The 13,771-nt window shown below is 37.9% G+C and overlaps 1 protein-coding gene across 1 annotated transcript; it reads left to right on the top strand.

Annotated features, from left to right (window-relative positions):
* Positions 1–760: 760 nt before the first annotated feature.
* On the top strand, positions 761–12,182 carry LOC129279028 (uncharacterized). The gene is made up of 11 exons (XM_054915143.2): positions 761–864; positions 1,914–2,005; positions 2,464–2,493; positions 4,658–4,747; positions 5,999–6,112; positions 7,317–7,343; positions 7,499–7,882; positions 8,232–8,290; positions 9,553–9,665; positions 11,306–11,535; positions 11,968–12,182. The coding sequence occupies exons 4-11, from the start codon at positions 4,690–4,692 to the stop codon at positions 12,180–12,182; spliced, it is 1,200 nt and encodes a 399-aa protein (XP_054771118.2). The 5' UTR covers positions 761–864; positions 1,914–2,005; positions 2,464–2,493; positions 4,658–4,689.
* Positions 12,183–13,771: the final 1,589 nt, after the last annotated feature.

The raw sequence follows: 13,771 nt of genomic DNA, 5'->3' as shown, positions 1-13,771 counted from the left end.
GGAATACGTGGATTAGATCCAATGGGGCCGTTTTGAGCACATTTGAACAGAATGTCCATCTAAATAAACAAATCATGAGAGCGTGCACCGAAATTGTAAAGATCGAAGCGCATTGAGTACGAGGCTAACAAGGTGTTTAATATCATAATCATAATTTTGTGCAATATAAATACTCTATATCCATGATATCTGTCTAATTATTAAGAACTGAAAGTAAATCAATCAAAGGCCAAAGATGAAAAATCATGTTTGAACTCGTTCTGTATATTCATCTGAAATTATTCATAACCGTTGAGGCAAAACTGATAGTGCGCTAGTAAAAATTTATATAAAGAAATAGGTTTGTACAAAACTAATTAATTTTTAATATTCGCTCATCCCCGATAGATGAAAGTTTACTACAAACTTTAAAAAAATCTTCATTTTTCAATCATTGTTTGATCAGTCATAGGAATAAAATAGTTTTGAATGAATGTAAAGTAAAATATTACATTTAATTTAGAAGGTGTACAGCATCCATTCTCAATAAAGAGGTAAATGCTTAATTATAGTAATTATAATCTTGTTTCAAGATCAGTTTGAAAATGTGACATATCAAGTCTCATCATACGATTATGTATAATGAATACAGGGAATAAATACGAGGACAAGCATAATTACCTTCATCACAGAAGTATCACCTTCATAATACGTTAAGATCCTTCTAAATCTTCTTTTACGATCAGTCTAAACGGAGGTTTGTTTTCTTTCCCTTCAGGTGGTTTGGGCCGAGTCTTACGCAGTCGGGTGTGGACGAACCTTTTGCAGCAGCCTTGTTAATTATTTTCCAAATACGTACATAATAACCTGCAACTATGGTCCAGGGTTAGTATTGATATTATATCCAATCATTTAAATTAAATCAAATTAACATTCATTCTTCCAAAGTGACTTCGTTACAAATACGTAATTTATCCCATGCATAGAATTGACATAATGGTAGTGAAACAGTAAAATACCACGTATGCTTCGACGGTATTTAGCAGAAGAAAGGTGACCCTTACCACACTACAGATGACCAACCTCAAGGGAGTAGGCGATGTACATGCTAAGTGTCGGAAAATATATAATATTATATTGTTTTTTTATTTATATATTATTTCATTGTTATCATTCCTCGTAAAACACACTGACGTTTTTCTTTCAAGCATGTGCTTATTGTCTTTTACTTGTATCAAATTTGTTATCGATACGAACAAACCAATGATTATTAAATAAGTACAATTTTCAGGAAATTATAGACCTACCTCAACGGTCAATAGCCGAATTTATGTGGAAAAAATGTCCAAGAACTTTTGATATTACGGATGATTGCAGATTGACTATAACTCTGTTACATCTAGACATTAGAAGGATTCAGAAACACTGGAAATATATTGATATATGCCCCCCAAATAACAAAGCAAAGCTGGGAGGTTTTTTTCGAGAATCGGAGATGACGAAAAATTGCAAATATGTCATTTGTCCAGAGTCAGGGACTTAACTGCTGTTTTGTTTCACCAATCTTCGACAAAGAATTCTTGGTTGTTCTTTGTTCATGATTTTCTCAGTTCTTGAAACCTCCGTACGTCGCTTTGCAAAAACTCCCTCATGTCTAGATGAAACACAATCAAATTTGATCTGCTTTATGTTAACATTCAAGAACACTATTGGCACAGTGTTACAAAGTCAACCCTTCAAGAATTAGGTGGCACATGTATTATCATGTCAGTCCCATCCTTTTTGGGAAGGGGAGGGGGGTGTTTCCATGTTCCCATGGATCGAAACCATACGAATCGATGCGAATAATTCATATCATACATTACATAAACATTCGTTAATTTGGTTATTATTATCATTGTTATAATTTACCAAATCTCTTCCTGCCCTACCAGTGGAAATATTGTTGGGCAGGATGTTTATCTTCCTGGTCCAAGCTGTACTGAATGTTCATCAGGCATCGGGGAATGCTTCAATAATCTTTGCAGTAAGTAACTGTTTATTTTTTTTTTCTTCTTCTTTTTCTTCTTCTTCTTCTTCCTCCTCTTCTTCTTCTTCTGATTATTATTATCATTCTTTTCATTGATTGATTTTTAAAGGTTTATTATTTACAAACCCCAAATCCAACTGAGTTTCCTCCGGTAATCAGCCTGAATTAAATTTCCATTACACAGAAAGTTTACCTTTAATAATAATAGATATCATTTCAAGATTTGATATTGGAAAGTTCGTGGACCGGGGTAGCAGATCGCCTTTAGATTCGGACGGGATAAAAAATTGCAAATATGATGTTTGTCCTGCTGTTTAGATTCCCTGATTTCTGATAAAGACTGTTTTTCATGAAGGGATTTTGACAATAGATTCCCTGCGTTCCAGAAGGCGAAAATTCCCTATTATGATATTAAAACATGTAAAATCATGTTGTTTTTATTTCTTGTTTTGCAGGACCCTGTTCGGACCATTCTGAGCCATGTGGTAAGAATATTTATGACGTTGGAGTAAATATCTTTTAATATTTTGAATAACGTATTTAGTCAAGTCGGGAAAAGGGTCACCGGTGCTCCAGTGGACATCTTTTTACCAGCTTTATTATTATTATTATTATTATATATTTTTTTTTTTTTTGGGGGGGTGTATTTCCTGAAGTGTGTAGTCATGAATTTTGATGTTTCAATTGTCAGTCGTTCATAATCTGTATAGGGCGGTATTTTTAAAGTTTTAAAGGAAAAAAATATGTATCTTCACATTTGTTAACTCACCATCACATTCTCATAGGCCTGCTTTCTTTCCTGTAGAATGCTAAATTGATGGGCTTTTTCATCATACAGCAGAGAAATGAGCATATAAACCAACCTTTGACCAAAACCATGCACTTTTTGGCATGTATCTTTATTTTTTTTCTTCAAAAAATATATATCACTTGCATTTCACAGAATGACGACTGTACTTAGTTTCTATCATATCCTACATTAATTAAATCCTGTATTCTGATTGGATTAAATAGCATCATATGGCCAAACATATTCTCACTATTTTGCGATGATGTTGAATATGAAACGACCATCGAAAAAAAAAACTATTCCATGACGTCGATGATGGAATAGTGCACTATTCCATCGTTGACGTCACAGGTCTGACACAGATCATGCAATCTCTCGGGCGCACCGGTCAGCGAGGTGATTCTACCGGGCAACTGAAGTCCCGTGAAGGGACGGCAACGGCACAAATCCTCGTTCCGCTGAGTGCGTGGCTAATAGGAAAAGTAGGTCAGTCAGCGCATCGCTTTATCTATATTTTGGTTCAGATTAAAAAAAAGAAAAAGATGAACTACGTGTACAGAACTATATTATCAAATCTGTTCTAAATTATTAAATGTAGGATATAAAACATTATTATTTTATTACCCATACAAGGCATTTTAGCAGATAATAATTGCCATATTTCGCTCGCTACTTTCAATCCGAGACCAACGGGGTAAACATTTGGGCATGTTACTCTCTCCGGGCTTTGCCCATAGAAATACTGTACAAAAACAGAGGCAACTTTGGCCATATTTCTGCTTGTGCGCTTGCGCAGTAGGAGCCGATTTTGATAGCTAACCAGTTTGAGAACTAACACATAGTAGATAATAATATTGCCCTTATTGCCCTTAAACAAAGAACCATATTGCCAACCTCGGACAAAATAATTCCCGCTTTACTTACTCAAAGCAATATATTTGAATACTATCATTTATTCGGGAGCTGTATTCATTTATATTTTTTCCACTGTCTTGGTAAGAATTTAAAAAAATGTTCTTTTTTATTAAGATACCTATATGCTGCTGAAATTGCGAAGTTAGAACACTACGTGAGTTATGATTGGCATTCATGTCAATGAGAACATCGGGATTCATTGACATTATAAACTTCAGAAACCTGAAGTAAAATACTTGTCGAAAATGACTTTATCATGTCTATTCGGATAATGTATTTTCCTGGCCTGCTTACAATTGAGCGAAGTGATCGACTGGCAAAATGATATTCTCTTAAAATCAAAGTTTTATCCCTGAAATGCAATAAATAAATGTTGATCTTCCTGTGAAATAAAGGATAGTCATGATAGTCGACTAAAGCATGCCTGAATGAGAGGGATTGCTCGCTCCCCGAGATCCTCTTAAAATATATTTTGTGAAATATTGCAGCGACTGCTAAGCTATAATTTCTTTGATTAATTAGGTTCTGTCTCACCGTTTTTTTATTCTTACATTGATAAGTAATTTATTTTTGTTTCGATGTTGATTCTTATAATGATTTTTTATTTATTTACCTCATGCTATGCACTTTGTGTTTTATGTATCATGTATGGCATGCATGGAGACAGTAATGAAGAGTCCTGCGGAAGACCATGTGCTTTTTTCTATTAACATTTTTTGTGTAATCTAATGTACTTCTGTATCGAACTGAAGAGATCACTCTGGATACAAACAAGTTATACAACTAGAATGAATAGATAAATAAACAAAAATATGATACATTTATTGAAAAGAAAATTACAGTGTCAGTGCTTAACACGAATGACCGAGCCTTGAAACCACTGGGTGCGATCAATTTGCACATATAAACGTATGTTTTTGTTTTTTTGTTAACAAATTTCACAGAATGTAGGGCTGAGTGTCATAACTGTGGGACAATGAACAGCGACTGCTCATGCACTTGCAGAGATGGATGGCGAGGACCTAACTGTGCTCGTAAGCCTAAAAATTTACTCGTGAAACACGATTTATACAACTTTACATCCTGCACGTTCCCATTTGACCCAACAATAGCAAAAGTGTTACTCAATCGTTTTGGAGTGTAGTATTGATTCATCAGTCCATACACAAATGACGATAAAACGGGTAATTTATATAATAGGACTTCGGGAAATTGTCCTCAGCAAAGCTGTTGCAGGAGCTCCATATTATAGTTTCGTTGTAGAACTTTTATCATCCCCCTTCTTTTAGTCATGTTAGTTGTAGGACGTACGTACCGTTTTTTATATCATATTGACAACACGCGATTTTCATTTCAAGTTAACACACATCCCCCTTCATACACTATTTAAAGGACAAGTCCACCCAAACAAAGAACTGATTTGAATAGAAAGGGAAAATTCAAACAAGCATAACACTGAAAATTTCATCAAAATCGGATGTAAAATAAGAAAGTTATGGCATTTTGAAGTTTCGCTTAATTTCACAAAACAGTTATATGCACATCCTGTTCAGTATGCAAATGAGGGTCCGATGACATCACCCACTCACTATTTTCTTTTGTATTTTATTATATGAATTATGAAATATTTTGATTTTCTCGCCATTGTCATGTGAAACAAAGTTTCATTCCTCCCCGAACACGTGGAATTCCATTATCTTAACATTTTGTGGTTCAAGCGAGGAGATCCTAATTGTAAAAATTGAAATATTGTATAATTCAAACAATTAAAAACAAAAGAAATAGTGAGTGAGTGACATCATTGACTCTCTCATTTGCATTTCACTGAGTTGAGCATAGAACTATTTTGTGAAAAATAAGCGAAACTTTAAATTGTCATATCTTTCTCATTTTACATCCGATTTTGATAAAGTTTCTAGCGTTATTCATGTTTGATTTTTCTCAATTCATTTAAATCAGCTTTTTCTGGGGTGGACTTGACCTTTAAATAGCGAGGCTAAATCATCTTTAAAATTCTTTATTCGCCGTCGCACTGAGGAATAATCCATGAGGCATTTTACTGGAGTTTTACGATAATCCCGGTATTTTTTAACATTTTACTCAAACTAGTGTGAATTGCCAAAAGAGTCGCAATATAAACGAAAGGCCAGAAATCAATAAAACTCATTCTTAAACAAATCGGAAACATTTAGGAATTATGTTTGATGTTTCGGAGTTGTGGCTTGCTAAAACATTATCTTTTACTCATGGATATGTCTACCATTACATCTATATTCCATACTTAGGAGAATGTGAAAACACCGACATCCGATGCGGCAATGGATGGCCAACATCATGGTGCGGTGACAGTCAGTTTCCATTTGTTGATGCAGCTTGTCATCTCCTATGTGGCTATTGCAGTGAGTAAACGTCTGCTGACGCCGCAACACAATAAGTTTTGTTGGAATGGACAACAACGATGCCATTTGATATGGGAATAGGACAAGACGACCTTAGAAAGGTGGTGTCATTTTGAGTTACAAGATCCAGATTATTTGGTGAAACTCGTCTTTCTTCGTTATTCCCTTATCGTCCTCCCTCGTCTTCTGTTCTTCATTGTCACTACTAAAATAATAATAAGAGTCTGCTAGCCCACATCCACTCCTGTGGCACTGCACCGGTGTTTTCTATCATACGAGTCAAATACAGACAAAACCTGCGTGGTCATGACAATATTATAATAACAAAATGTAAAACAATTACCTGACTTCCGGCGACCAGTAACTGAAGATCAACGAAAGAAGAGGGCGTCAACACTCTGCAAAATGTTGTCGCCCTCTACGTTCGTTGCTAAAGATTTTAATCCGATATTTGGATGTGTCACCTGGCCACTTTCCTTACAACCACTCTACCATCAAACCATAGGATTTCCTGATTGCAAAGTGGTCATATCGAGCTCGAAACTAGATTTTGAGGATAAATACATCAGCTTTCTTTACATGTTTTATAATCATTCTTTTTTTTATAGCAAACTATCTCTACTACTACTTAAGGGCGGAAATCTCTCCCCAAAGGTATGGGGACCAAGGGCTGGAAAATTTGAAATTTGACAATGACCCCAAATGTTAGGTCATTTCGACCAAAATAAATTTGACAAGCAAAAAAAAAAGGTTATAACCTAAAAAGTTAGGTCATCTCATCCAAAATACATGTTTTATTTCGGATTTGAATGATTTTGATTTTTTGAATCTTTCCATCATAAAAGACCAAAAATAGTAGGGGGCATTTGATATTGTGTCCCCCTACTATTTTGGGAAGGGGGACGCGTCCCCCTGGGATTTCCGCCCATGCTACTACTACAACTTCTTCTTTTTCTTCTCCTACACTATTACTATTCGCAATTAGTGCTAATATGTTGCCGATTATGAATCATTGAATGTACGTGTGAATTGAATACAAAAGGTCCATAATATCAACTTGTATTTTGACATAAACGTACATTTCCCTATTATTTAAAAGAGATGAAAAAAATGGTGAACCGTTTGTACAACAACATGACGTATTAATGGGCATTATTTCCGAAACCATGTGAACCGTTTTCTTTTAATATCTTCTCTTTTACAGATCCAGCTGATCCGGATTTCATATGTTGTAAGTACAATTCATGAAAAGATTACATTTTTCCACAACTAATCTCCATGTTATATCTATCTTTAAAGTTACTAGATCACTATTGGTTGGAAATGCTGAATGAAATATATGGTAATTGATTTTCGTTTGTCCTTTTCATCAAACGACGCGAATAGCACCAACCACGACCCCCTCAACCACCACACAACTCCCGCAAACAACTCCAGAGGTTACCCAAGCTCCCGCAACCACCACACAACTCCCGCAAACAACTCCAGAGGTTACCCAAGCTCCCACAACCACCACACAACTCCCGCAAACAACTCCAGAGGTTACCCAAGCTCCCACAACCACCACACCTACTACACAAACAGCAACTGCTGCTGCACAATCGCCCATGACAACACGCATGCCCATAACAGAAGCACCTTCGACACCTAGTACTGTCGCCACAACGACGGAACCGCCATGCACGTTGACTTGTCTGAATGGCGGGAGACTGGATTCACGCCAGTGTATATGCAACTGCCTTTCACAATACCAGGGAAGCCGGTGCCAAAGTAGGTTTGGACAAAGATTTATTCTCATTCGTAATGGTCGTATCCCGAAGGATGATGTACCTATCAAAACCAATTAACATTTTAAATTAACCTGAAATCCCAACATGATTTACGATGATATTGTGTATAGAATGGGCGTGGCTGATGTCCAGTGCCCCTCTGATTATGGTAGTGATTTGGATCACCATGCACCCGAACGCCCGAAGAACTTGTTTTCTTGCCATTCTCAAATCCCCTTATTCGCTAGACTCGATGAAAAATAATTTGTTAATATCACCTTCCTATTTTTATTCTCCACCCCTTTTTCACACTCTTCCAACCCCCCTTCTCGCTTCTCATTTTCTCGCAGATTTAAAGACTCAAGTCCGGTATGGGGTAGAACTCACCATTGGTGCAGATATAAGCATTGTAAGTCATTGCTTAAAACCTATTCGTTACTAATTATTATGACATTTTATGTACAGTATACATTTTATATTTCCGTGTGTATTCAATGATAAGGCGAAACATTTTCACCAAAATGACTTGAATTTGAATAAAAGTAGTAATCATAATACCTGATAAAATATTGTATGTGAATTGATAAAAATGCGTATTTGTGAATTTCAGATTTAAGTGATGTATTCCTTTTTAATAATTAATAATGTTATGTTGAAAAGCGCCGTGAAACGTTAATGAAGAGCACTCTATAAAATGACTTTTGTTTATTTATTCTTTGTGATTTACATATTTTGAAAGTGACTGGGTAATAGTATTGCCTTGAGAGTGATCGTAGTTGTTCCAGGTGGTCGCACGAAATCAACACCGGAGGCGCAGAAACGCTGTTAGCGCTACCAGAGCACTATCAGTAGGCCCGGTGGCCTCTTTCGGATCGTGATGTCAAACGTTGATCCATATAACGCATTGTTGTGACATTAGGCATCGGCTGCGATATTACAGGTTAACCGTTAACAGAGCCTCTATTGGCGCATAGCTAGCACTAACAACGTTTCTGTGCTGCCGATACAGGTGGTTATGACTGGTCTCGAATACCGTCTTCACGCTGGTTTTCAAATTTATCCCGGTGCTGTCGCGGGACAGTGACATCGCTATAAACCTGCTATAAATGCATTCACAGTATAAACGTTAACCCGGCACAGTCCAGGGGTAAATTTCATGCATCCATTTACCATATTTATTTTGCAGCAAGTGATTGTTATGACCTCCGTATAGGCTTTGTGACCCCGTGAATCATGACCCGTCTCTGATACACCGGAAATGATTGAGGGTGGGGAATCGAACCTACGTCCTTCAGATTGAAAGACGAGAGTCATAACCACAATATCACGACGCCCCCACATTATACATGTATATAGTTAACATAATTATCACAAGCGGATTATAACGGTGTTGTAGCGGTGTGCCTTCAAACTGAAAGAACACCGCGACAGTCGCGGGGCTTTCCCGCTGCTATTACTATGGCTTTTCTAGCGATAGGTTGTTGCGGAGTTATATAGCGAGGCGAGGTTATCCTAGGGTAGTTTATGCGGGTCAGAGAATTCACACTTAAAGCAACACCGCTACAGTATCGGGACAGTCCCGGTACTGTCGGTGTTTGTGGCCAGTGTGAAGACGGTAATTTCCTCACTGATTCAAATACAGAAAAAAAATACATCTTGTCTTTGCTACAGTTCCCACGAATTCGCGATCTGCTTTTTGCGTTAGTCAGCCGACTGGTCACAGGCGTCTGTAATGGCGATATCTTCTACCCCCTTTGTTGCCCAGGAGGTACCGGAAAAGATACGTAAGTATTGTATCATGATCATTGTTTACCTCAATGCTGAGAAAGCTTCGGATTGTTTAGGGGCACTTTGATTAGTTACAGACTAGTGTTACTAGTAACTTTGCCATAGAGTACCAAAGTGTGACTTCACGATGTCATGACAACGAACCGGCTGGTTCTAAACTTAGTCGCAGCTGCACGATTGTCTATACACATTTACATTTGCAAAAATGGTGATGTGTTTTGTCCCTGGTTGTTACCATAATTCTGAGAGTCATAACAGGGCGCCATTTCTTAAAGCTGTTCGCAAGTCAAGAGCGACTCCAAGAACGACTGGTGATACTTTCTTGTCAGTGGCAAATGGTATGATAAATTGGCGATGGTTTAACGCGTAAGAAAGGATCACCAGTCGCTCCCAACTCACGAACAGCTCTGTGAAACGGCCCCCGGGTTCACTTGTTTAGAACCATGCCGCTTTGACACCATGCTAGCATGGTACAATAATTGGCAAGGTGACCATAATAGCAGTTCTTTAAGAAATAGAGCTCCAGTGACTTTTAAGTACTCTTTTTGGGACTTAAACAGAAGAGGGACACAACAACCAAGAATGCAGATAAATATATTTGGCTATTCTCGTGAAATAATTTCTACTCATAATGTGAATTATCTTACGAGCGTTTCAAATGTTCGGGTTAATATATGACATTATTTTCGCGATGATCAATACTGTCAATGCCAAGCAAGCACCGTGTTTTTACTACTCTTCGCGGGATTACAATGCTCATGCGAGACATGGTAGAAATGGAATAATGGAATTAGCACGAATGCAGTTAAACACTTTGGTATCTCTTTAAAAATGCAAGGTGGTTGCCAACCAGTAAAAACAGATTTTGAGGACATTTCAAATATTCAGGCCAAGAGATATAGATCAACATGTTCTGCTCATTACTCAAATAATTATTTCAATGTAGGGCCTATGCCTATATCAGTTCAGTAGCAACAATATGTATATCGGTCTTTTATACAGACTGCAGTGTAACATTGATTTGAATATTCGTACCACAGCATTGGAAATATTCCGATACCATAAGGGGAGTTAGAAACGGCAAAGTACAAGCTGATGCTAAAAATGTAGAACTGATGTTAAGAAGTACTTACTTCAACACCAAATAAAGATACCCTCACACATTCATAAGGAATATAATGTTTAGGGATTCAAGACCACATGAACATTGATTGGGGTCTACAAATATAGCAACCGTACGTCTTGATACTAGGATCAATGCGAGCGTTTACTAGGTAATAAACTTGAGCACCAACCACGTTCTTATCTCCGACTATCTGCTTAATAGGGTAAGATGATGACCATGATTATTTTAAGATATTGAAGCTTCAGTCAGCACGTTTAGCACATGTAAGAGTGAAAAACAAAAAAAAACCTTTTGTTGCAATCTCAACACTATATGCAACACAGTCCCCATGTCGTACATAATTTTTATATGCTTGTGTGCTAGCATTTTCTACTTGGACAGTACTAGGCCTAATGTTGAATATTTTTAACGATATGTCACTCAATCGGATAAGTAATCAAATAAAACGAAAGAAAACATTTGGCATTAAACGTTTCCTCTTTCTTCCACAACCTCCATGATACATCACAGTGACCTGACATTGAATTATGTCGACAGTAGCCACGTGTCCGTAGCAGATGGCTACCCCGAAGAGCGCCCTCAATACGACCCAATAGAAGCCTTCGCGGTCATGCTGCTCATAACGCCCCCAACACCAAGTGATCTTTGCATGGAGAACTGGGCACTTGGTCGAAAAAGAAGAGATGCCCAATTGCATGTGATACCAAGAGACAAAAGGCAGACAGACTCTTCTTCGGAGGGTATGTTAACAGTATTCTTCTATTTGGTAAATGCTTAGGGTTAATACTAATGAAGAATAGCAACATACGCACTTTTAGGGTTAGTGGAAATAAACAATACTTTGGTTAATATGTGTCCGACCGACAAAAATGGTAAATATCAAGCAATTGATAAGTTATAATCTGCTTGATATTGACCGTTTTTATCTATGGGTCGGGCACATATTCACCAATCTATTGGTTACTTTATTCCTTTTAAGAGTATACTCACGAACTAAGGTTCTGAAGGCCTCTTGAAAAAATAACCTGGATTTGTACGTTCAATAATCCACCATTTGAATGTAAATAAGTTAACGAAAGACTTTTATACTTTATATCAAGATTCATGTTTCATTTACGTGGTAGAATAAGAACAAAATAATCATGTTTACCTTTGCTTTGATCACATTCTAGGTTACTTGAGCCAAGGAGCGCTGTATGAAGCAGTCTCTGCTAACATCGACACCATTGCAAGAGAAGTCAATGTGACGGTCTTGGAGGTGACCAGGGGTGCCGTCGAGGAAGGTGAAGTTCTGTTAGAGCTCCAATACGTTCTCATCATCATCATTGCCATCATCGTAGCCCTGGCCATCGTCCTAGCAATCATCACCATTTGCTGGGGAAGGTAATATTACTCATGGCAACATACTTTTGAGAAGCAATTATTTAACCACGTATTAATGAAGGTGAAACGGTAATTTTGGGACTGATCTACTGCACATTATAGATGTATATTTCATTGAGTGCGAACAATCATCTTAAAGAAAACGACCGTATGGTTGATAAATGCAAGTTGAATTCAAAGTGTATACCTGAATGGTCACAGTCATTCATGTCTTAATAAAGACCATGAAGCCATTTCACACATTAAAATGTAGCTCGTGGCATTAGTCACAGAGTTATACTTTTGCCAAATAATCAGTGGTGGGTCTAGCTTTCTGCTAAGAGGGGGGGGGGGGGTTGACAAGTTAGTTTGACCCAGTGGCTATGACATGTATGAGCAGTGATGTACTATGATCGCCACCATCCTGCTTGCGCGCCCTATGTCAACAGAAATGAGGAATGGTTATAGTGTGAACCTTCGCTTTTCTTAAGGGAGCCCGGGGGGGGGGAGGGGGGTTAAAATCCTAACTGGCTGAAAGGTCCATAAATTATGATCGGTCCGAACTTTTTTAGCCAACATAAATGATACCATTCATGCCTATGCAACATAATAAGGAAATTTTCCATCAGCGACCTACCGGCACTTCAAGAAGAGAATATTGTTCAATACCCGTCAAGGAGCAGATGTCAAAAATTGGTGAACCAAAAACAGCAGATTCTGGGCGAACAATAAATTTGCAATTAATCGCTGCTAATCTAGGGCGGAGCTGCTAGTGCTCCGGTTCAACTATACTTGTGACAAAGACTTCTTGAATAGTTGGATGAAAAATGGGTGTCTGGAAAACGAAGACCGAAGACCGAAGACCGGGGACTCATAGTACACTCGTGTGAAAGCGTTTGTAGTTCACGCCCGAAGTGTGTACAAAGCAGTGCAAAGTGTGTACAAAACACGTGCGCGGGTTAGAATGGACTTTGGACCTTGCCCCGACACATGTTCTCCCATTGACAATGCACGGGTCCCCGGTCTTCGATCTTCGTTTTCCAAACCCGTTGTTGGGTGTCTGGAAAACGAAGACCGAAGACCGGGGATCGCATTCGTTTAGCTAAGATACCACTTATAAATGTCATTATGAAGGCCTCTATTATTCAGCTCAAATTCAAGAATATTCTGATCTAGAATACATTAATGTCATTAATTGGCTGATAATGAAGTCATGTTAATTGCTTGTGTCAATACTTAGTATAGTTAGACCAGTTGAAGCGGGATAGGTCTCCCAGTTTACACCACTATTCCACTGAGACAAGTAACAAACTCCAGTAATCAATCAGACCAGTTTCAAATGTCCAGTTAAAGGTTAACTCTAGACCAGTAATTTCAGACCAGTTTAATTCTTAACTGGTCCAGTAAAGTGAACTCGACCAGTTAGACCAGAATGCCGTTTTTCCATTTTCCAGAATTACATTCTGTGAACTGGTTTTTCCTTCTTAATTGGCTGACATTAATTTGCAATTTTACTACCATTGACATTACGCATGTCCCCGGTCTTCGGTCTTCGTTTTCCAAACCTGTTGTTGGGTGTCTGGAAAACGAAGACAGAAGACCGGGGATCGCGTC

This window comes from Lytechinus pictus, chromosome 2, assembly GCF_037042905.1.
Source record: "Lytechinus pictus isolate F3 Inbred chromosome 2, Lp3.0, whole genome shotgun sequence".
Lineage (NCBI taxonomy): Eukaryota > Metazoa > Echinodermata > Echinoidea > Temnopleuroida > Toxopneustidae > Lytechinus > Lytechinus pictus.
This window is presented reverse-complemented; position numbering and strand designations above follow the sequence as displayed.

What these genes read in the sequence shown, in the direction of transcription:
- LOC129279028 (XM_054915143.2), top strand. Translation starts at nt 4,690, where the DNA reads ATGAACAGCGACTGCTCATGCACTTGCAGAGATGGATGGCGAGGACCT. An exon ending in TTGGTGCAGATATAAGCATT is followed by an intron (nt 8,291 to 9,552) that starts GTAAGTCATTGC and finishes TCTTTGCTACAG; the next exon opens with TTCCCACGAATTCGCGATCT. An exon ending in GGAGGTACCGGAAAAGATAC is followed by an intron (nt 9,666 to 11,305) that starts GTAAGTATTGTA and finishes GATACATCACAG; the next exon opens with TGACCTGACATTGAATTATG.